This window comes from Capra hircus, chromosome 16 (genome assembly GCF_001704415.2).
Source record: "Capra hircus breed San Clemente chromosome 16, ASM170441v1, whole genome shotgun sequence".
In the NCBI taxonomy this organism is placed as follows: Eukaryota; Metazoa; Chordata; class Mammalia; order Artiodactyla; family Bovidae; genus Capra; species Capra hircus.
This window is the reverse complement of record NC_030823.1, coordinates 43,105,541-43,126,009: the sequence shown is the minus strand read 5'-3', so window position 1 is coordinate 43,126,009 and position 20,469 is coordinate 43,105,541. Positions and strand designations below refer to the sequence as shown.

At 50.5% G+C, this 20,469-nt stretch overlaps 1 protein-coding gene across 2 annotated transcripts; it reads right to left on the bottom strand.

Annotated features, from left to right (window-relative positions):
• Nucleotides 1,996-15,909, bottom strand: ENO1 (enolase 1). 2 transcript variants are annotated; one of them, XM_018060394.1, is made up of 12 exons: nt 15,756-15,909; nt 13,461-13,554; nt 10,684-10,779; nt 9,423-9,481; nt 7,764-7,833; nt 7,171-7,304; nt 6,563-6,785; nt 5,194-5,391; nt 4,407-4,608; nt 3,911-4,019; nt 3,624-3,682; nt 1,996-2,419 (listed from the first exon to the last, which is right to left on the bottom strand). In XM_018060394.1, exons 2-12 carry the CDS (start codon nt 13,543-13,545, stop codon nt 2,350-2,352), a joined length of 1,305 nt encoding a protein of 434 aa, XP_017915883.1. In that variant the 5' UTR covers nt 13,546-13,554; nt 15,756-15,909; the 3' UTR covers nt 1,996-2,349. The 2 variants fall into 2 exon arrangements, with proteins under 2 accessions (XP_017915883.1, XP_017915884.1); XM_018060395.1 differs by lacking the exon at nt 9,423-9,481 and adding an exon at nt 9,786-9,844 and having other exon boundaries at nt 15,756-15,894.

Here is a 20,469-nt window from a genome sequence, read left to right as displayed (position 1 = left end):
CTTAGAATCAGCGCTGCTCGTCCTGCTTCAGTCAGAATGCCCAGGAAAAGGCTGATGGTTTGTATTTCTTCCTGGCTTACTCCTGCCCATCAGTGTCAGCCATGTGCTGTTTCTGCTGGGTGAAAAGCTGTCAACCGTCCCCAGGGGCTCAGCATCCCCAGGGCCAGTGAGACCCCAGCAGCCTTCCTTCTGGGTGGAACAGATCTGAAAGGGCTCCTATCTATTCTTTAACCTTTAATTGCTGATCAGGAAATAGTGGGCTTTCCTGACGGCTCCTGAAATGCAGGAGACACAGGCGATTCAGGTTCGATTGGTGGGTCAGGAAGAGCCCCTGGAGGAGGAAATGGCAACCCACTTCAGTATTCTTGCCTGGGAAATTCCATGGACAGAGGAGCCTGGCAGGCTTCACCTTAAAGACAGAGTTAGGCACAACTGAGCGACTAAGCATAGGAAATGTTGACATGCAACCAAATTTAGCAATCTGTTTGGATGAACAAAGTCCAGTCAGACTGTCAGGCCCAGTTCAATCACTTCCTTGTAGAATCAGTTTTCAGATGGGAACCAGTCATACAAAGCTGGGATAGGTTAGCGGTTTTGGCTGTGCACAGGAAGGCTGAACCACATTAGGTGAAGTAGGGTCTTGTTATTTGGAGATGAAGGATGGCTTCAGACATTTGTGTGTGGTTGCCAAGTTCACAGGGGTGATGGCTTTGATAAGATAGGAGTCTTGCTATTCAAATATTAATCTAGGTATTACTGTGAAGCTATTCTGCAGATGTAATTCAAACCACTCTCTGTTGACGCTGAACAAGTTTTCTTGGATGATCTGGGTGGGCCTGAATCAGGTGAAAGTTCTTAAAGCAGGGATTACACTAGAGAGGAGTTTCACCTGAACCCGTGGAGTTCTTTCCCAATCACACTCCCTTCTGATTGGCCAGACTATGGACTCTCAGTATGCCCCTCAATCATAGGAGCCAATTCCTTGCGATCAATCTCAATATTGTGTATGTATCTTCTATTTGGAGAAGGAAACGACAACCCACTCCAGCATTTTTGCCTGGAGAATTCCATGGACAGAAGAGCCGGGTGCGGCTACAGTCCAGGGGTCACAGAGTCAGACACGATTGACTAACACTGTCTTCTAGTTCTACTTCTTGGGTTACAGAGATGAGCAATGAACAAGAATGTCCACAAGGGGGCCTCGCTGGGTTCAGTTCAGTCACTCGGTCATTCAACTCTGCCACCCCATGGACTGCAGCTCGCCAGGCCTCCCTGTCCATCACCAACTCCCAGTTCACTCCGATGATCCCCTTCTCCTCCAGCCTTCAATCTTCCCCAGCATCAGGGTCTTCAATGAGTCAGTTCTTTGTATCAGGTGGCCAAAGTATTGGAGTTTCAGCTTCAAGATCAGTCCTTCCAATGAATATTCAGGACTGATTTCCTTTAGGATGGACTGGTTGGCTCTCCTTGCAACGCAAGAGGCTCTCAGCGGGTTTTAAAACACAATTCAAGGGATTTGTATCAAGTCAGGGGAAGTAAATAAAACGTTAGTAGAACACCAGAAATCAAGGGGCAGAGGGCAGAGAAGCCACAGTATTTTCACCTCTTACTGGTGCTCATCCATTACTCCAGACAGTACCCAAGGCAGTGGGTATCAGCAACATGAAGCCTCTGAACACTTGAGATCAGGCAGATGAAAATAAGGAATGAATCAAATTTTAACTTATTTAGCTGCCCTTGAGGTACCCTGTGAGAGCTCTGCATTTTTCTCTCCCGAACAAGTTTGGTCCTGAAGTTGGGCCCTGCCTCCTGGCTCCGACCCAGCTTCTGCTGTAGGGCATGGGTTGACCCCTCTCTCACCAAAGACTTATACAATGTCCTCCACAAACTCCTGTTCCTTCTATCAGACACAAAGCCTCTGGTTCTTGTAGAGGTGCTTCCTGAATACCCAAGATGTGAGAACAGACTCAGACACTACTTCATATACACAGGGCATATATATACGGGTCACTCAGGTGTTTTTATTTTGCACACGAACCCACCGGACACCTCAGAGATGACAACCTAGATACACATGGCTCTGGATACTTGGTGGAAGCGAGGTGAGAAGAACAATGATTTGGGCCAAGTATGTGATTACAGAGCTAGGGTTTCCAGCAGGGCTCCAGATGGTCAGGCGTGGCTCTGCAGGAGGTCTAAGGAAGCAGTGGGGACGTCACAGGACGAGGAGAGGGCAGCTAACTACCAGGGGCCCCTGTGGGCATCAGTGGGGGCCTCACACTGCCCAGCGACATCAGACGCAGGTCTAAGGAGCCAGCGAGTGACTGCAGGGGCTCGCCCGCCCACAGCTTACTTGGCGAGCGGGTTTCTGAAGCTCCTGCCGGCAAACTTGGCCTTGCTGCCCAGCTCCTCTTCAATTCTTAGGAAACAGAAAGAGAGACAGGGAGACAAAGAAAGACATCAAACTTCAATGCAGCAAATCTTCCCACCCAGAGAGGTGGTCAAGGACACACTTCTTGCTAGGAACTTGGGGACTCAACCCTCGCTCAGTCTGCCCGACTAATCCCTAAACTTGAGCTTCTTGGAGATGCCAGGAATAGAACATCTGAGCTCACCTCATGCACCTGTTCTTCCTGCCCTGCCTTCCTAATATAAAGAATTGGTAGGACTGTGACTTCTTAGAATACTTAAAAAAGAGAAAAAAAAATTTTTTTAAATAAAGGATAACCCAGTTTCTTGAACTAATAAGTGGTACAGGGCAAAAAGGTGGGGGCACTCATCAGTGTGAACTTTGTTTGGATCCTGATGTCAAAAACAACAGCCACTTTGCGACGAGAGAGGAGACAGAATAGAAGACAGACCTGATGTTGACACTGAGAGGTCAGCACTAACTGTGGGAACCGCCAGAGCAGAGCGGCCACGCTAAACCAAAGGGAGACTTTATCTGAAATGTGGCCAAGTGAAACCATAAAACGCCTGGGGTTGCTTTAAGATTCGTCAGAAAAGGGTATGGCGACAAAACACGGAGGAATACGGACAGCGGGTGCGTGCCTGTGATGGGGAGGGAGTCCATTCTACTCTTCACATATTTTATGTTTGGCATTTTCCAGGAGAAAGTTTTAAAGATGGGGTAATGTGGGAGGCCTTATGAAACAGATGTTCCTTTTCCCTTCAAGAATGGAAGAAAAGAACAGAAGGGCAGGTCTCCCTGTGTTTAGAGGCAAAGCTTCCCAAGGATAAGAAGGGGAGAGACGAGTGTCCGAAGGAGCTGAACACTGGAAACCCCTCTGTTCGCCCTTTGGCAACTTTTCTTTCTCTCTCTGAGCTCTGTTATCCTGTTCACAAAACAAGGCTGTGAAGTGAGAGAATCACTAAGGCCTCCTTGTAGCCCCCTCAAATTCTAGGATGCGATTGTCTAGAGGGGAGTGGTTCCCTCTCCCGCCAGGAGCCACCCGGCAGCGTCGTGCGGAGCAGGCCCGCTCCAGGGCAGGGCTGTCGGGTGCCTGACTGGCCCCAACCTAACACCGCTAGGGCCAGGGCGCCTGCCCCACCTCGTACCGCCGAGCACAGCCTGGGGCTCCTCCTGGGGACCAAGCCCATACTCAGCGCGGGCAGCCTCTTACCTGAGTATCTGGTTGTACTTGGCCAAGCGCTCAGATCGGCACGGGGCGCCAGTCTTGATCTGGAAGGAGAAAACAAAGGCCACAGCTGCTTACAGTGGACAATGAAGCCTCTCGGACACTTTGGGCAAGGGGAGGGTGCCAGGCAGAGAGACAGCAAGGCCTTACGGAGGCTCTCTGACCTAGGAAGCGGGGAAAAGAGGCACCCAGGACTCCATCCTCTCCACCCCACCTCAGATCTGTGTGCAGGAGAGAAGCAAGGCCTGTCCTTCGATCAGGGAGCTCCTTACCTGCCCCGTGCACAGCCCCACCACCAGGTCAGCAATGAAGGTGTCCTCAGTCTCCCCGGAGCGATGTGACACCATGACGCCCCACCCGTTGGACTGGGCCAGCTTGCACCTAGGAGCCAGAGAAACCCAGGCTGGCACGGCTTCGCGGCTCAGGCACCGCAGCCCCTCCCGAGCCCTCAACTGCTGGGGCCAGGATAACCTTCCACCTCCCCCAAAGGCACAAGGATGTTCTCTGCCCTGTAGTCACGTTTGGAAACCTAGTGGGTTTAGCCCCCTCGAGAGAGAGGTGTGTGTGTGTGTACCCTGACTTTCTCCGTGTGAGAGCGCACGGCCATCCAGCCGTCAGGATCAGGCCACAACTGCCGAGTGTCCCGGTCCCCTGGGGGCCATCGCTAACTTTAAACGCCACCTGGAGTTCCAATCAGGAGCCCCCTCCCCACCACCAGGTTCAGGCCCCTCTCTTCACCAGAGCTGCCCCCAGAGGGAGGGCACTCACGCCTGCAGGGACTCGGTCACGGAGCCAATCTGGTTCACTTTAAGCAGGAGGCAGTTGCAGGATTTCTCGCTCACAGCCTTGGCGATCCGCTTGGGGTTGGTCACCGTGAGGTCGTCCCCCACCACCTGGATCCCCGCGCTGGCAGTGAACTTCTGCCAAGCTTCCCAGTCATCCTGGTCGAAGGGGTCCTCGATAGACACCACTGAGGAGAGGAGAGTGTGTTTCATCAGGGTGGCCTCCCAGGCTGCTGACTGGCAACACCACTGGAGCCCCCCTTCCCTGGAACTGAGGCTCACCTGGCCTCACCCTTCTCACCTGCAGACAGCCCGTCCCTAAAGTTCTGGAACGAGTCTGCCCTACCCAGCCCTCCTATGACAGGAAGCACGGTAACTGCAATCCTGCAACCCCATGGTCGTGGAGGCAGAAAACCCACTGCCCAGCGGGTTCTCAGTTTAGTGCCACTGAGTAAGAACAGGGCTGTGGACCCAGAGGGGCGATACTGGGGTGTGCGTTCCAGTCCCGTTTCCACCAAGGTGCTCAGTGTTAAACACAGGCACTCAGAGGCACTGCCTGGTGTGAACACCTATGCCGCTGTTGGCTGAGCGCCCCCGGCAAGCTCTAACCCACTCGCTGCCTCAGGGTCCCCTCTCCCGCGTGCAGGAGTGGCCGGCAGTCTTGGCCTCACATCTGCTCATTCAGGAGTCTGTTGTGGGAGTGACACAGGCGTGCGCACCACGCGGGGGCGCTACCTGCCGCTCACACCTGCAGCCGCCCTGGGAACACTCACCTGGGTAGTCCCTGATGAAGGACTTGTACAGGTCGGCCAGCTCGTCGGGTGTGATGTACCTGTTGGGGTCATCGGGCGACTTGAAGTCCAGGTCATACTTGCCCGACCTGTAGAACTCAGAGGCAGCTACGTCCATGCCGATGACGACCTTGTCGCTGTAGCCAGCCTTGCCAATGGCGTTCTTCAGCAGCTCCAGGGCTGGAAAGAGATGGCTTTGGAGACCAGGCCAGCTCTGCCCAGTGGGAACCGTAACATAGGGAGGATAAGGTGCTCTGGCCCCAACCACCAGTCTCAAGATTCCAGGAACTTTTTTATGTTCTGGGGCAAGAAACCTTTGCTTAAGGCCACGAGTGCATGGCCAAGTTGGAAATTGACTCTCAGAGGCTTTTTCACTGACAAATGCTCCCAAATTTAGCACCAAAGAACAGCTGTGCTGGCCAAGATACAGTTACAGTGACCAGCTGAGATCAGCTGTCCCGAAGAATGGGCTTTAAATAGAGCCAAGACAGAGAATAAGATGGTTAGACAGCATCACCGACTAAATGGACATGAATCTGAGCAAACTCCAGGAGAGGGTGAAGGACGTTCGGAACCCTGGCATGCTGTAGTCCATGGGATCAGAAAGAGTCAAGACACGATTTAAGTGACTGAACGACAAGGCTGCGATCCAAAAGGGAGCCCAGTGGACTGACAGGGAGCCCCATGCTGAGGCTCTGCTGTCCGGGTCCAGGCTCAGGGTCGGCCTCACTCAGAAGCACTGCCTGTAGGGATACGGACCAAGACACTGGCTACTGTTGCACAGCAAAGGCGCCCAAATTCAAACCACATGAGACGGCTGAGTTTTCATAAGTTAAAACAGTCGAATGTCAGCTACTGTATATGATGGACCCAAAGGTCAGGATGGACATTTCCTTTCACTAACCATCCCTGAAGCCCATGAAATATGCTTGCAACCCTAACTTTTTCTTCTAAAACAAAAAATTCAGCCATGAATTCTTCTCCTAAGACTTCTGTATCCTCTCTTCAACTCTCAATCTAAGGATTCAAAGTGAAACAAAGCATGTACGGCATTACTGTGGCTGAATGACCTGAAACCTCAGCATGCCAGTATCCTTAAACAGGGAGCAGGCCGCACACTTTTGCCATCGCTGAGGAGCAAGGATGGTATAAGCAAATCATCCAGCCATTTAGAAGTCAAATTAATAAGAAAACTTCTCTCTCTTTTTTAAAGGAAGTGCTAGTTTCTTAAATCACAAAGGGTTTTTCAATTTGCTACTTGATGAATGGCAGGTGGAAAAGCAGCAGCCCGGGGGTGAGGGTGGGAGGGGTGCTGCGGTGCCCAGGGTTGGGGCTCCCCTGGAGCTGCTACCTTCTTTGTTCTCCAGGATGTTGGGGGCAAAGCCGCCCTCATCTCCCACATTGGTGGCGTCCTTCCCGTATTTCTCCTTGATGACGTTCTTCAGGTTGTGGTAAACCTCTGCTCCGATGCGCATGGCCTCCCGGAAGTTTTCGGCCCCAACAGGAAGGATCATAAACTCCTGCATGGCCAGCTTGTTGCCAGCATGAGAGCCACCGTTGATGACATTGAAAGCCTATGGGGAGAGAGAGGAGTATAGCTCCCGGCCCGGAGGGTCTCCCTGCCCCCAGCAGCCCCCAATGCCCAGCTCCCGCATGGAGCCCATGCCATCACTGCACTGCAGTCACCTCCACAGGTGCACACAATCCAACAAGGCAAGTGCAGAGTCTCTCTCCCATCGACAACTAAGGGGATGGGTGCAGGGCAGCTGGGCCACCGCTCAAGGTCGCTGTCAGCAGGTGCTGGCAGAGTTGTCTGCAGCCGAGACCCCCAGAGCCCGCTTGTACCCTTGTGCTGGAGGGTCACATATGGATGAACTGGAGAGGCGGGAGCTCTTGGGTCCCCATGAGAAAGCAAACACTCCCTCCTCCGCACACGGGAGGCTCAAAGCAATTACTCACTGGAACTGGCAGGATGACCTCGGCATTGCCAGCCAAGTCGGCGATGTGGCGGTAGAGGGGCACCCCCTTCTCCACAGCACCAGCCTTGCAGACAGCCAGGGACACGCCCAGGATGGCGTTTGCACCAAACTTGGCTGGAACAGAACAGAGTTAAATGAAGGTATGTCTTACCCACCAGCCTTCCTCTAGCTGGCATTCCTGCCTGGACCACCACTGTGTGCGCCCTGGATTGTATTCTGAACCTCTTCATCTCTATCACACCAGAAATGCAACAGCCTCCTTCCCACATACACTCATCTGCTCTTCACCGAAAGAGAAAGCCCGTTCTTTGGTCTATGGAACTCTAGAAAGTTCTGCAAATTGCTAGACTATCTAAAGCACAGGCCTCTTCTGAGTAACCCTCCACACCTGCTGCTGTCAGCTGGCTGTACTTCTGATATTTAAAGATGTAATTTATGAACATGAGGCAAGGACCACAGCTATCTGGTCACATAACTCATCATTAGGGACGACATGACCTCTCCCCAAGGGACTTCAAGAGTCTTTAGGAGAAGCTACGGCCGTCCTGCAAAGGTTCCCCTTGGGCCACTCACACTTATTTTCTGTGCCGTCCATCTCTATCATCAGCTTGTCGATCTTCTCCTGCTCCACGACGTTCAGCTTCTGCAGGGAGAAAGGAGGGTGAGCTGCTTGGACGGAATGGTGCTTCTACCCGCACGCCCTGGGCCCTCCTGTCACAGAGCCACCAGCAAAGCCCAGGTCGGTTCTGTGCTTATCCATGTCAGGAGCAAACAGGGAGACACAATACTGCCCGTCACAGGCTTTAAGAGCATCAGGTGCTTCTCCCAGCACTGTGACTTTGGGGGCCGTAGAACAACAGAACTCATTCTTTATTTGAAGAGCTGTGCTCATCAAAGTCAGTTTCTGCCCGTCACTCAGCGGTCCTCAGTGAGGATGTCTGAGTATCTGATGGGAGATACAAGTTTTGTAGGTAGTCCACAAAGCCAAAAAAAAAAAAAACTTTATTTATTTAATGTTTTAGGCCAGGTTGTGTGTGGCATGTGGGACCTTAGTTCTCTGACCAGGGATCAAACCTAGGCCCCCTGCATTGGGAGTGTGGACTGCCAGGGAAGTCCCCAAAATGTCTGATAACTGACCAAAATGAATACTTTTGGTGAGAGTATAAAGTAACCAAATTGGCATCTTAAAAACTGGCTCAAAGTAATGAAATAAAAGTCAACATTACTTTAAAAACTTCACAACAGCAAATTATTTATCATCTTTCTTATTAAAAAACTAAAATACAAAAAGAAAACAAAAATCTCTTAAGTCCATCAAACCCTGTTAACACTTTGGCATCTTTTAACTTTTGTATCAAGGCAACTTTAGGTAAAGTTAGACGTCACCCCAGCAGTTGGCTCAAGGACAACACCCACCAGGAGTAACCAATAAAAGAAAATGTCCAAGAAAGTCAGCCGTGCCAGCTGAGGGCACCGAGGCACAATGAAGAACAGAGGTGCGTGGAGGGGGCCGGGAGGCTGGAATGGCACAGCAGTGATGGAAACTGCCTGGGGACCAATCACAGCGGGCCACATGGGCCGGCCACAGCAGGCAAGCTGGGAATAGAGCCAGCAGAGGTGCCACTTGCTATGGGCACACAGAGTGGAGCTGGGAGAGGGATCACGCCAAGGAGGACACATGAGGCCAGGCTAGGCCATAGGAATCTGGGAGGGAGGGGCTGGAGAGAGGATACAAGCGACAAAAAATAGCTGAGCAGGTTGGGCTGTGAGATCCTCAGCCTCACTTCCTCTACAGCAACTCTACTTGTATCTGTTTGCCATATTGAGGCTCCAAATAGGATTTGATTTAACAAGAGTTCTGCTGTTTAAACATATAGTAAGTAATTCCACAGCTCATGAAAAATGAGTCAGTTGCCACAGGTACTACATTCAACACCCCTGGGAGCCACCCTTAAAATCTGGATCTTAACTCTCAAGAGGTCAAGACCACTGCTGGGGAACATCAAGGCTCTTGGAGCCTCCTGTCCCTCGGATCCAGTTCCATGCTCTGTTAGACATGGCCACGCAGGCAGAGGGCGGGTCAGCAAAGGCCAAAATTCGCATGCAGGGAAGCCCACCGGCTTCTTTAGCTCTCAGAATAAGCTCTTCTGTAAACAGGGAAGCCCCCCGGCCTGGACTGGGCGGCGCTCTGATAGCATTAATATACATTAGTCATCAGGAGGCAGGTCCTACCTTGCTAACCAGGGCAGGCGCAATAGTTTTATTGATGTGCTCAACAGCCTTTGAGACACCTAGAAGGAATAATCAAATCAAATTACCGACGCTGATGAGAGAGGCTTGAGCAGCACTGCTGGAGAACCGCTCACCATATTCACCCAGATATTCAGAGCCCACCAGAGACCTTCAACGGGACCCCTGGCTCTCTCCCCCTGGAATCGGAGGGCTTTCTGGCCCAGTCTGAGTGCTCTTACCTAGGACCCCCAGGAGTTAGAGCCACACACAGAGCCGCCAAACAGTGTCTGAAGGGAGGTTAGTTGGCAAGAGCATGCACGGGACAGGCCAGCCGCAGAGGCTACAGGACGCCCCGTGTATTACCTGTGTGCACAAGGCTGGTGCCAGGAACTCGTTAATATACTTAACGGGTCTGGAGACACCTGACCAGCAGAGATTGACAGAGAAGGAAAAAAGAAAGACTCAGAAGAGAACAGGTTTGTGAAGGACGCTGAGTGAGAGAAAGAGGAAACAGGAAGGTGTGGAGAAGGCGGGGGGACCATGCATTCGTCCTCATCATAACCGGGGTGGGGCGCGGTCCTCCTGCCGTGGGCAGGCGTCTACCTGGGCTGCCAGCGAGACCCCTCAGGAGAGCTCTTTACAGACGCCGCCTGCAGGGGAGCCGCTCTGACCCTGGCCCTGTGTCCCCCTCAACCTGACCTCGCTCGCTGTTGCCCTTCCAATGCAGTGTCCCTAGACTATTTTCCTCCACTCCCTCCCCTGGAAAGTTGGCAGCCCACTCGTACCCTCCACCTCCTTACAGGGTGGCCCTTGGGAGGGCCACGACCCGTGACACAGCCTGTGCTCCTGTCTTCTCTCCAGAACCAATTCCCATCCCTGGGGTGACACCACTCCGTGGAGAATGCAGTCCAGCCCCATCTGCCTTTCTGCGACCTGGCCTCTGGGGTTTGGGGTTCTATCTGCAGAAAGGTGAACATGGGCACAGGACCACCAGAGGCCGGCTCTACCAGAGAGACAATGACTGCTCTATCCATCACGAGTCGGCAGCCTCCAACCCCTGAGACCACACCCCGGGAAGAGGCCCGCCGGCCGGGAAGGCCCTCAGAGCCCTCCTGGAGGATGAGAGGCTTCTCCTGAGCCCTAGCTAATGTGTCTTCTTCTCCCTCGTTCCCTGGCCCAACCAGGAGTTCTTCACAGACTGGAGACAAATCGCAGGAGAAAGAAGAGTGAAACTTTTTGCCTGCCCTGGGTCTGCGCTCACCTTTCCCCATGTAGCGGGTCTTATCATTGTCTCGGAGCTCCAGGGCCTCATAGATTCCAGTTGAGGCACCACTGGGCACAGCAGCTCTGAAGAGACCTGGATGTTGAGAAAGGAAGGGGGGAAAATGTTTACTAATGATTAGGCAATAGCTCCCAGATCCCTCCCGGCACAGAGGGCATTGGCCCTCCGGAAATGGTCACTTCCTCCCAACATCGGGGAGACTCAAATGGCTGTTCCTCCTGCCTCCCGTGCTTTTATGACTTTATACCAAAGAGCTGATGTATCTCTCTAGTTTAAAGAGAAAGGTCCGGAGCAGAGCTTCTCCAGTTTTAACATGCGCACACAGCATCTGTGGGTTAAAATGCAGCTCCTGAGGCATGACAGGACATTTGAGTCTGCATCTCTGAAACCTCCCAGGTGGTGCCCTGCCGCTGGCCCATGGACCACACCCAGCCACACAGTCCAACAGAAGCACCATGAATCCACTTGCGGGATTTGTCATGTTCTAGGAGCTAGTAACCCATGGAAACACCAAGCTATTTTAGACAGTCCTGCTAGAGAGCACTGTTGCTAAGCTTCCCTTAGACAACTGAGATCACGTTGCTAGCTTTCAAGTTTGGAAGGCGATGGCTCAAGAGGAATCTCTACAGCTCATGTGCCTCTGCTCAGGCAGCAGTGAATGCTATTTGGAGGTTCTCTGCCTAACAGGACAGGCTGGAAGAGAAAAGGAATAAGGACAACAAAGGCGCAGAGTTAATAAATGACACTAGAACCCAATCACAGTCCCGCAGATACAGAAACCGGCCGCCTGGCTAAGCCTAGACTATGGAGCAGAAAGTAGCAGCTGTCCTTGGAGGACAGACGGGGTCAGGAAAGGTACTGCAGAGATCCGGTTACATGGGGCAGACAGGGTTAGGGGAGCAGGAAGTGCAGGCAGCCTTCTTGAAACTATCAGGGATTTCCCCTCTGAGAACTGGCGAGTGCAGGGATGTGAGGGCAACTCAAGAGGAAAAAACCAACCAAGTTTCTCAGTCACACTTGGTTACATGCTTGTGTCACCACACGACTATGTGAGCAGCAGGCCACATGTTCTTCTTTGTATCCAGCCCCTGGCTTTCTCTGTATCCATCAGCTCTGGACGAGGCGAACACGCGATGGAAGTAAGAGTGACTCTAAGGTCAGCTATGGACTTTGGCTGATAACAAGTCAATACAGGCTTGACTCTAACAAAGGTTAGTCTAGGTGAAGAAGGTCAACTATGGATTTTGGGTGTTAACGTATCAATGCAGGTTTGACTCTAACTACTGCTCAGCTGAGAGTGTTGATGGTGGGGATGGGGGATAGATGAGAACACTCTACTTTCCACTTGATTTTGCTGTGAACCTAAAACCGGCCTAAAAAATAAATTCTAAGAAAGAAAGATGTGATGAAAGGTTCTTAACAAATTTATGATTTCCTGGCTTTTTTTTCTTTCTGAAAAGGATTAAGACACATAAGAGAAAGTTCCATTCATTTAAGTGTTAAAAGACATTAATTTTAGTCATTTTAAAGAATTTCAAAGAAAATGCCTCCTTTTCAACAATCTTCTAGCATCCTGGGTCTTTTTTCATTGTTCAAAGTCCATTAATTTCCAAGTGGAAAGTTCCACTCTCTAAGTGAGCCATTCTCATAAACTGAAAGGAAATTCTTGCAATCTTTGGAGAATCCACAAGGCACATGCCCAGAAGCAATGGTGTTCTCATGGCAACCCCCACAGTAACCACAGGTAGACTTCTGCTGGATGAATCTAGACTTGAGGGGCCTTCACTTTCTGGGCAAGGGGGAAGGCAGGACAGGAAGGGATGGGCTGGAGGTTCCTCTGCCAGGCCTGTGATTCAGACCATGACTCAGCTCTGACTGGCAGGTCTGTGCTCGGCACCACTCGGTGCCTCTCTGCCTGAAGCTCCCTTTCCAACTTCACGCACTTGGGCCATTCAGAAAATGGCTGAGATGTTGCTAGAGGTAACACAGGGGGTAGGGAAGCACCAGATTTTCTTAAAGTAAAAAAGATTAAGGAGGGGATATTTTAAGGGGGTCCCATTCTATCCTTTTCAAATGTGGGAAAATTCTTCCTATGTGGACTTATAGCCAGGTAAAAATACCAGCCTCTGGAATGTCCCAACATAGAGCGCTACATATACCCTTGCTGCTAAGTCGCTTCAGTCATGTCCAACTCTGTGCGACCCCATAGACGGCAGCCCAATAGGCTCCTCTGTCCCTGGGATTCTCCAGGTAAGAATATTGGAGTGGGTTGCCATGTCCTTCTCCAATGCATAAAGTGAAAAGTGAAAGTGAAGTTGCTCAGTTGTGTCCGATTCTTAGCGACCCCATGGACTGTAGCCTACCAGGCTCTCCCTCCATGGGATTTTCCAGACAAGAGTACTGGAGTTGGTTGCCATTGCCTTAATCTCTTTCCTTTTCAAGGAAGATCCATCCTATCACACCGTACATACTTATTTGGTCACAACAAGCTGTGAGTGACGGGCCCTTTTAGGGACAAGGTATCACCTTACCTCCCTATCTCAGTGACCTGGGAGCTGACCTGCGTCCTGCTCTAAATACCAAGAAGCACAAGGGCCTCTTGCCTCCCAACCTCGGAGCACAGCCTACCAGCACGTGCAGATCAGAAAGAAAGGCTTTCAAGACCACAAGCTGTTTCTTGCCTAAGGCTCTGTCATTTGAAGCTTTAAAAAATGGAATGTGGCGCAACAGACTATAGAAACAAAGGTGGCACATACCTTTTGCGGTGAAGAGATCAACCTCGACGGTGGGATTGCCACGAGAGTCAAAGATCTCTCTGGCATGGACCTTCAGGATGGACATGGTGAATTTCTGCAGGGAAACACAGTTCACGTTTTCCATGAACCATAACGAAGCCTCAGCTCATTATTCATGAGGTCACGTCTGCGGATTTCTATACTAGGAAGAGTCTGCATATAACTAAAAATTAATGTAGGAAAGGTGACTAGAAAATGCCTGCTGGAAAGCAGTGGGAATTGTTCCTAAAAAGTAGGTGGCGGGCAGCTCTGAAAGGCCCTACTAGTTCAGGGCTGGTCCTGCAAGCAAAGAAAGCCTGACCACATGTGTGCTGGTGGGATTAAAAAAAAAAAACTACAGGAGGAAAATTTGGTTTTTAGCAGAACAGTGAATTAAAAGCTGAAAACACAATTCATCAGGTAACTTGAGGCAGCAGGAGGATCTTTAATGGGTTGATATAGGATAATCAGAAATTATGAGTTTGGAAGAGAGGAGTGAGCTTCTTGGTCGGTGTGCTGTGAGCTTTGCCAATTTCTGAGCCATTCAAACCTCACCGTGCTTGGGTTTTTAGCAAGACAGGGCACAAAAATAACGTTATCTAATTAGCGTCTCTTTCAATGGGCATGTCACCCCATCTAAAAATCTTAATTATGAAATCTTAATTGTACCTAGAGAAATGATTTTTTGAGAACTAGGATATGCCAAGTGAAGAAGTTTCCTTTGAAAACACCTTTAAAAAAGGTGGGGGTTGCAGCTACAAAGAGTAAATATCAAGAGCTAAAAAAAAAAAGTCCTTTTCTTGCTTTCCCTCCCAGGGGATCTCCAAGGAATAAACTAATTGAACAACGTCTAAGACAGAGGTAGACATCTAATCACTGTTCAAAAGCCATTATCTAACTGGGCCCTCATCCAGTATCTTCTCTGGAATGTTCTGAAGCAGCAAATGGCATCTTTTTAAGTTTCAAAATTAGACAAGAAGTCACGTGTGTGGCTTTGTCTTTCTAACAATGGAGTTTTTATTCATTAGCCAATAAAAAGACATCTAGGTTTTAATCTCCTATCTTACAAAAAGGTAAATTTGCTTCGTTTTAAAATTCTAGTTAACTCTGGGGTTTGGGAAATCATACCTGTGTAACATTTATCAGTGCCAAAGTTCCCTTAGGCCATTTCCAGTCACCGTCCCCTCATCCTCAGGCCACCACTGATTTACTTTACAGATTTTAGATACACTTTTAAACACATCTTCATTTCACTACCTCATCACACAGTTTTAAGATTTCATTTTTGGTTTCCTTTTAGTGATATAAGACAAAGTAATTAACTTATTTCATGATGTAAAAAGAAAATTCAACTTATCTTTAAATTGTACAGAAAAACTTTTCTCCGAAGTTATTAAAACGCTATGAGCACAGAGAGAGAGGAAGGCGTGTCTGACTGGGAGCCTGCGCGGCTTTTTATCGGTCTAGACCGAACCCTGGACCAGGGGCAGCACGGGCAGACCCGGCAGCCGGGGCCTACACGTGCCCCGGAAGCAGGTCAGTCGGCTGCCCTCCCCGCTCAAGGGGAAGACCACATTGCAGAGGAAGCAGCGAACAAGATTTCGTAAAATACATCCTTTTTATGTCAGATCAGGGTTTGACTGTTGGTGGCCAGCCCGGGGAGCCGAAAGCGGCTCGTGCCCGACATGGGTGAGGTCGCCAGGAGGGCCTCCCAATGACTCCCCGGCTCCGCTGCAGTCTGTTCTAGGACAAGTGCCTTCGAAACCCGCATTAGTTTCTGCTCATTCCGGAGCAGCGACGGGCTGGACACCCAGGCGCCAGGCCGGGGGCCACCAGCGGGAGGCAGGGGCGCGGGACCCGGAGGGGGGAGTTGCAGCTTCGCGGGAATCTCTCCTTTCCCGGCCTTTTTGTCCATTTTCTTAAGCGCCTGGCTTTAATGAGCACGCAGGTTGGACCTTCCCAAACCTTCCACCCTCGCCACTTGCTGTCTTGGTGACTGCGTGTTGTATCCCTGATCTCCCGGGACAGTTACGCGGCCCCGTAACCCGTAATCTCAGGCTGAGGTGCACTTCCCCCTCCGGAGAAACCGGGCGCCGTGCCCCAGCGTCGAGCCGCGACTCCGGCCAGGGAGGCCAGTCGCGAGCGCGGACCCACCCCTTCCCCATCCCAGCCGAACCCCCCACCCGCAGTCTGACTGGCAGGAGCGCCCGCGAGCCCGGGGGACCCACGCGCCGCCCGCCCGGGTGCTCGCTCGGCAGCCCTTCCTCGAGTTCTCACCCGGCCGCCGGAGGTCGCTGCCCGAGAGAGAGACAGAGGGTGCTGAGGACACCGAGGATGAGCGATTAAGTCGCAAAGGCCGAGCGCTCCGACTACCCCGAGCTCTTCTCCGCGCCGCGGGACAGGACTTCCTGCCCAGCCCGGAGGGGACCCCGCCCACTTCCCGCCCCCTCTGCGACGCCTTGCCATTGGCCGAGCGCGCCGTCACTCGGTCTCTCGTCCGAGGGAAGGGAGGGGCTGCGGTCGCTGCGGATGGATAGATGGGGCGACATACCAGGGAGATGGGGCGACATACCAGGGAGATGGGGCGGGACCGGGCTGGGGCGTCCCCACTGCCCCAGCAAATGGGTGGGGGTATGGACAAGCCCCAATCCCCCCTGCTCCAGTGTCGGGCTGAGGTCCCCCCCCCCGTCCCGGCGGAGCGGAATCTGTGGCTCTGGGGCCCCGGGGGAGAGGAGGGGCGGGGCGGCGCGGCCGGCATGAGGACTCGGGGTTCCGTCACGTACTCCGAGTCCCGCACGCATGCAGCGTCGCTCCGGCGCCGCACGTCCGGCCCACGACCTTGGTGACGACCTTCGCGGCCCGTCCTTCCTGGCCGCCCCACCCCTCGCCTGGCTGCGCGGTGCTGGAGACCCCAGGGAGACGTTGGCGGCCACGTGCCCCTACCCGGCTCCCGGGCCGCGGAGCCGGGAGCCTAGCCACGTGCGCTCACTCGCGCCTGCGCCCTGCGTTCCCGGCCGCCCGCCAAGGTGACATGGTCCCTTTGTCTTTGTGCGTCGGTCACTCATAAGTTATCAGGCCAAGATAGCGGAAAGGATGTTCACTTTGTCTTAATTGGAGCTCATTCTTTTTGAGCGCTTCCTATGGCCCAAGCACTCCTCCATGTGCGTGCCCAGGGTTAGTTCATTCTTAGCCTCTTGTTAATGTTGCATCTTAAAAGGAGGCCCCATCCCTCCCTTTCTCATCCCTGTGAACCATACTTGTCCTGGTTTGCTTGTGTGTGTGTGTGTGTTAGTCTCTCAATTGTGTCCGACTCTGCGACCACCATGAACTGTAGCCCACCAGGCTCCTCTGTCCATGGATACTGGAATGGGTTGCCATTTCCTTATCTAGGGGATCTTCCCGACCCAGGAATGGAACCGGGATCTCCTGAATTGCTTGCGGATCCTTTACCATCTGACCTGCTAGGGGAGCGTTGGTTTGGCAGTGGAATTTCACACAGATCCTGGGGGATTTCTCAAAATTCAAAACAGGCAATATTCCTCAGTGGTCTGACAAATAAAAAATAGACAATAGTAGATGTAGTTGTTTTACCCTCTGCTGAAGAAAGAACGGATTCCCGTTTTAAATCAGTTCTTCAGTACATCCCCACCCCACCCCAAACACACTCAAGGGAGGGCTTTGTTTTCCAGTAAGAATTATTTGTACTTTCTTAGCCATCCTCTTGGTGTGTAATTCAGAGAGCTAAAACAGTGTCATACATCTTCAGGTTTAACACATTGCATAGAGAGATCACAGTGTATATTCAAATTATTATTTCTTCTTGTCAGCTGCAAAACCTGCTTTTCTTCCTTAATCCCTAAGCTTTGGATAAAGCTGAAGGCCTACTGACTAAGAAGAAAGAACTTTAGGATTAAATTCAGCAAAAAAGCAACAAGGAAATTGTAAAATATTTGCAATATGAATTTTGCAAGCAGAGTTTGTGATTTCCTCAACAATACACTGATGTTTCAGACTGCTTAAAACCAAGATCCCAGCCCCATGACTCAGCAGCTAAATCAACAGCCACCATGTCCTAAACCTTAAGAGTTCTACAGAAATCAGACACTTACAGCTCTTATTTTCAGAGCAATTCTAAGGTGTGGCCCTGAAAGGGCTCCAGAACAATCTCATTTTCTGTTAAAATGGTTAGAGAGATAAAGATAGAAAAACATGACTCTTATAACAGCTCTCTGGCCACAACCAGTGATTCTTCTCAGGAAATCAAATGTAGAACATGATCTCAGACCACTGCTATTGCAAGATTCTTGGAGGCCACTCCCCAGTGTTTTTGAGCCAGCACTTCAACCTCAAATAGGAGCTCAAATGTTAATGATTAGTAGAGATGTCCTCCTATCCTTTCCAAAACTCACAGGCTGCCAAATGCCCTGCCAATCTCCACGGCTCCTGAGGATTTGTTAGCAGGCTGTGGGACTCATGGTGCCTTCAGTCCATTGCAGGCCATCTACTTTGTTACAGGCGTTTAGTTATTATTTATCACTGACAGTATGCTGGGTGAGCAGTTTCAGTGCAGTGGCAGACCAAAGGCCACTTTCCTCCTTGCTGGTGGGCAAGGAGAAAAAATGTGTATACAAGGCTCTTATCAGAAGATACCTACCCTCCAGGTAGGGACTGCATGACATTTGCAGAGGCAATGCCAGGATTGAGGGAAGGTGAATCTTCAGCAGCATGTGATCCACCTGGGTCATAGTGATTCTGTCTGTGGTCTGTGCACCCCTGGTTGAAAACTGCGCAGGTCTTTAGCCAGATAGGAAACTCCAGGGTTAGAGAAGAAGGCCTAGGGAGATAAGAGTTCAGAGTAGTGTAGAAGGACCTCAGGGTATCTAGGCGGATCGCCCCTCCTAACAGTCTAGAAACTTTCTGTGTTTACCTCTGTGGACAAGGAATGTCACCTGCCTTATCAGTAACCAAAGGATGTTACTTTGCAACAAATATCCATATAGTCAAAGCTATGATTTTTTCCAATAGTCATATACGGATATGAGAGCTGAAAAATAAAGAAGGCTAAGCACCGAAGAATTGATGCCTTCATACTGCAGTGCTGGAGAAGACTCTTGAGAGTCCCTTGGACAGCAAGGAGATCAAACCAATCAATCCTAAAGGAAATCAACCCTGAATATTCGTTGGAAGGGTTGATGCTGAAGCTGAAGCTCCAACACTTTGGTCATCTGATGTGAATAGCTGACTCACTGGAAAAGTCCCTGATGCTGGGAAAGATTGAAGGCAGGAGGAGAAGGGAACGACAGAGGATGAGATGGTTGGGTGATATCACCAACTCAATGGACATGAGTTTGAGCAAGCTCTGGGAAATAGTCTAGGACAGGGAAGCCTGGCGTGCTGCAGTTTATGGGGTCATAAAGAGTTGGACACAACTGATCGACTGAATGACAAAGGATGTTACAGCCATCGAGCCATCAGACACTGCAGCCACCTCAGCACTCAAGAGGGGATTCAGGACGGAGAAGAATAGGATACCTGCCCTAGAGAGTTATGGTGCATCTCAAAGGAAAAATTTCATTCAGCCTGGACTCCTGTATCTTCTTATACATAGAAAAGTGCTGAATTCATTACTTTGAGATGTCCCATTTTTCTTTAATTAGCAGTAATCTTGATGTTTGGTTACCTGAGTTGTTTTTGATTTTTCAAAAACTCTTATATATCCTGGCATCTCCCATACCCCTTTGGAATAGTCCCTCAGAGCTATCTGAGAGGCTGTATCCTGGGCTTTAGTCCTCAGTAAATCCACTGAATAAAACATAATCCTCAACTTTTCGGTAGTGCATTTTTCCCATCCTACACACTAAGTATTTCACATATACCAAAGACTGCATAAAATATATCTGATGTAAAAAAATAATAAATGTCTGTGTACCTAACTTACCAGCTTAAAAAATGGGGTACTGGCAATGCCATTCGTGTCCCCTGTATATTCTTCCCTGGCCCCAGAGGTAGCCACGATCCTAAATTTTGTGTTTACTTTCACCTGGCTTTTCTCTGCAGTATTTAAATATGTATTGAACTTTATATAAATGGCATTGTACTGTTTGTGGCCTTTGCTACAATATTTTTTTTGCTCCATTTAACATTTGTGTGCTGGAGATAGATTGTTTCAGTGCTGAATAGTATTCCTTTGTGACTATCCACATTTTCCTATCAATATACATTTGAGTTTCCTGATTCTTTCTGTCTTGCTAATAACAACATTGCTGCTACAAACTTGGTTTCAAATATCTCTTGCGTACAGGTGCAAGAGTTTCTCTAGGACAAATACTTAGGACTTTGTTTTCCAAAGTATTCTTTTGAGACTTCCCTGCTGCTGCTAAGTCGCTTCAGTCGTGTCTGACTCTGTGCGACCCCATAGACTGCAGCCCACCAGGCTCCCCCTTCCCCGGGATTCTCCAGGCAAGAACATTGGAGTGGGTTGCCCATTTTCTTCTCCAGTGCATGAAAGTGAAAAGTGAAAGGGAAGCCACTCAGTCGTGTCTGACTCTTAGCGACCCCATGGACTGCAGCCTACCCGGCTCCTCCATCCATGGGATTTTCCAGGCAAGAGTACTGGAGTGGGGTGCCATTGCCTTCTCCGAGACTTCCCTAGTGGTCCTGATCTCCAGTGGCCTCGGCCTGTAATGGCTTGGAGCAGAGCTTGGGTTCCCAGGGAGAGACTTAGGCCAGGTCGTAATGGTGTGAGCACCAAATCCTAGCCAGTGATCAGTGACAAGGGCTCTGGCCCTTCAGTTTTGCAGAAGAGAAATTCCACAAAGACAGTAGTTAAGCAAGTAAAGTATCTATTAGGAGAATAAAAGAGTACAGCGCATGTAGACAGACACACGGGCAGACTTAGAGAGAGAGTCACTGAGCTGCACCATCCTGGCTGTTTAATCACTTATGTGGGGCATCTCCTCCAGTTTTCTTTGGTTGGCCGCTTTGACTTGCC